Here is a 2176-nt window from a genome sequence, read left to right on the forward strand (position 1 = left end):
TTATCGCAATAAATTTTGAGACAATTAATCGCCCAGCAAAATTTGTTATCGTGACAGGCCTATGCACAGTCCTTTATATTATATTGTCTATAGTTTTAAACTAGTGTGTGAACCTCTGTACTGATGCTGTTGTGACACCTGAATTTCCCCTTAGCAGGACAATAAAGGCTATTTCTATTCTATTCTATTCTATTCTATTCTATTCTATTCTAACGCTGCTAACTCTGCTAACACTAATTACGCTGCTAACTTTGCTAACTCTGTTAACACTGCTAATGTTGTCAACTTTGCTAACGCTGTTAATTCTGCTAATGCTACTAATGTTGCTAACTCTGCTAATGCTGATATATCGGCTAACACTGATAATGCTGCTAACACTTTTAACATTGTCAACTTTGCTAACGCTGCTAATGCTGCTAATGCCATTAATGTTGCTAACTCTTCTAATGCTGCTATCTCTCTAACACTGCTGATGCTACTGACACTGCTAACACAACTAACAAATGTTGTCGACTTTGCTAACACTGCTAATGCTGCTAACTCTGCTAATGCTACTAATGTTGCTATTTCTGCTAACACTGCTAATATTGCTAATACTGCTAACTCTGCTAATGCAACTAAAACTGCTAATGCTACTAATGCTGCTAAATCCGTGAATGCTACTAATGTTGCTAACTCTGCTAATGCTGCTATCTCTGCTAACACTGCTAATATTGCTAATGCTGCTAACACTGCTAACGCTGCTAACTCTGCTAACATTGCTAACGCTCTCAAAGTGAGCTGAATAATGAAAATGCGTTTGTGACATTTTATTTTACACCGGGTGCCCCATAGTATATGTCAACAAAGTATTGAAATATGACTTTTAATAGGAGGAGTTTTACAGTCAGGTGAGTTTACCTGCGGAACAGTTTGACGTCTCCTTGGTTGTTTGCAATGTCAGACCACTGGTTGATCAAAGGGATGGAAAGATCTTTAGCCAGATGAGAAGTATCGCAAGGTGTGAGGGCGGAGCTGTGGAGGGCGGAGGTCAAAGGTCATTCATTTCAGTCTAATCATTGGAATTCAAGGTGGTGCTGAAATGTCTTAGCTAAAAGCTAAAAGCATCAATAATTATTTCCTTTATTATCCTTTTTAAGCAGGCAAACCACAGATCAAAGATCCATTGAGGACCCGGAGAAACCCCACGCTAACATGAGGAGAACATGAAAACTCCACAAAAGACTACTTTCTGTGAGGCAACAACGCTAACCAATCAAGCTAAAAGCTAACAGCATCTAAAGACACGTCCTCACAGTTGAGCCTGCAGCTCCAGCACGACGGCCTCCAGCTCCTTCTTCTCCTGCTGACCCTGCATCGTCAGCTCCTCCACCTTTGCTCTCAGATGCTTGTTTTCTGTCTCCACGTTCTTCAGTTGCGACTCTCGCAGACGCACCAGCTCCTCCAGATAACCCTGGAAAAACACAAAAAAAAAACACCTACATGAGAGGAGGCGGGACGGGACCAAACGGGACATTAAGGTTAAGGCGGGGGGGTCACCTTTTGAGCATAGACGATCTTAAACCTTTGCTCCATCTTGCGACATTTGTTGCTCCAGCTCTCCTCGTCGGTCACCAGCGGGACGTAGGGGTGCTCGGAGACGCTCTCCTCACTGTTACTGCTGTCCACGCTGCGCCGGTCCTCCTCGTCGCTGAAGTAGTCGTAGCTGCACGGCAGAAAGGCGGGGAGCGTTACAAGAACCTGACACTCGAGGTGTGAAAAAAAAAAAGGGGTCGGGCTCACCTCTGTGTGAACTTCAGGTAGGGCGTATAGTCGATCACCGCAGGAGATTTTCCATCTAGAGTCTCACCCTTTAAACAAAAACTGCACAGTTTGCTTCATCAGAACAAGAGCTTTAGTCCATGAAACCACTTTATGTGTACTCTTGATATATAAATACTAGGGGTGCAATGATACAGAAAATACATGATTCAGTTTGATACTTTAGCGTCACGGTTTGATATTTTTTCAAAACAAAAAAGAGAAATGCCCATGTTCTTCTTAACTTGTAATTTATTGAAATTAATTATAAACATTTGTTTAACCTCAAAAGTCCAGTTTTTAAATGAAATGTTGCTGAAACAGCAGGGATCTGCGCTCGACAATGCAGCCTAGGTGGAGTAGTCGAACACAGATC

At 42.4% G+C, this 2176-nt stretch overlaps 1 protein-coding gene across 1 annotated transcript in view; it reads right to left on the reverse strand.

Moving 5' to 3' along the window:
• rundc3aa (RUN domain containing 3Aa) overlaps positions 1–1863 on the reverse strand; it is a gene marked incomplete at its 5' end in the record, with an annotated part of 4820 nt that extends 2957 nt beyond the window's left edge. The window contains 4 exon segments of the mRNA XM_014022150.1: positions 901–1014; positions 1296–1453; positions 1540–1705; positions 1783–1863. Of these exon segments, the coding sequence (XP_013877604.1) occupies positions 901–1014; positions 1296–1453; positions 1540–1705; positions 1783–1863 (519 nt within the window).
• Positions 1864–2176: the final 313 nt, after the last annotated feature.

The sequence above is a fragment of the Austrofundulus limnaeus genome, unplaced genomic scaffold (genome assembly GCF_001266775.1).
Source record: "Austrofundulus limnaeus strain Quisiro unplaced genomic scaffold, Austrofundulus_limnaeus-1.0 Scaffold4, whole genome shotgun sequence".
Lineage (NCBI taxonomy): Eukaryota > Metazoa > Chordata > Actinopteri > Cyprinodontiformes > Rivulidae > Austrofundulus > Austrofundulus limnaeus.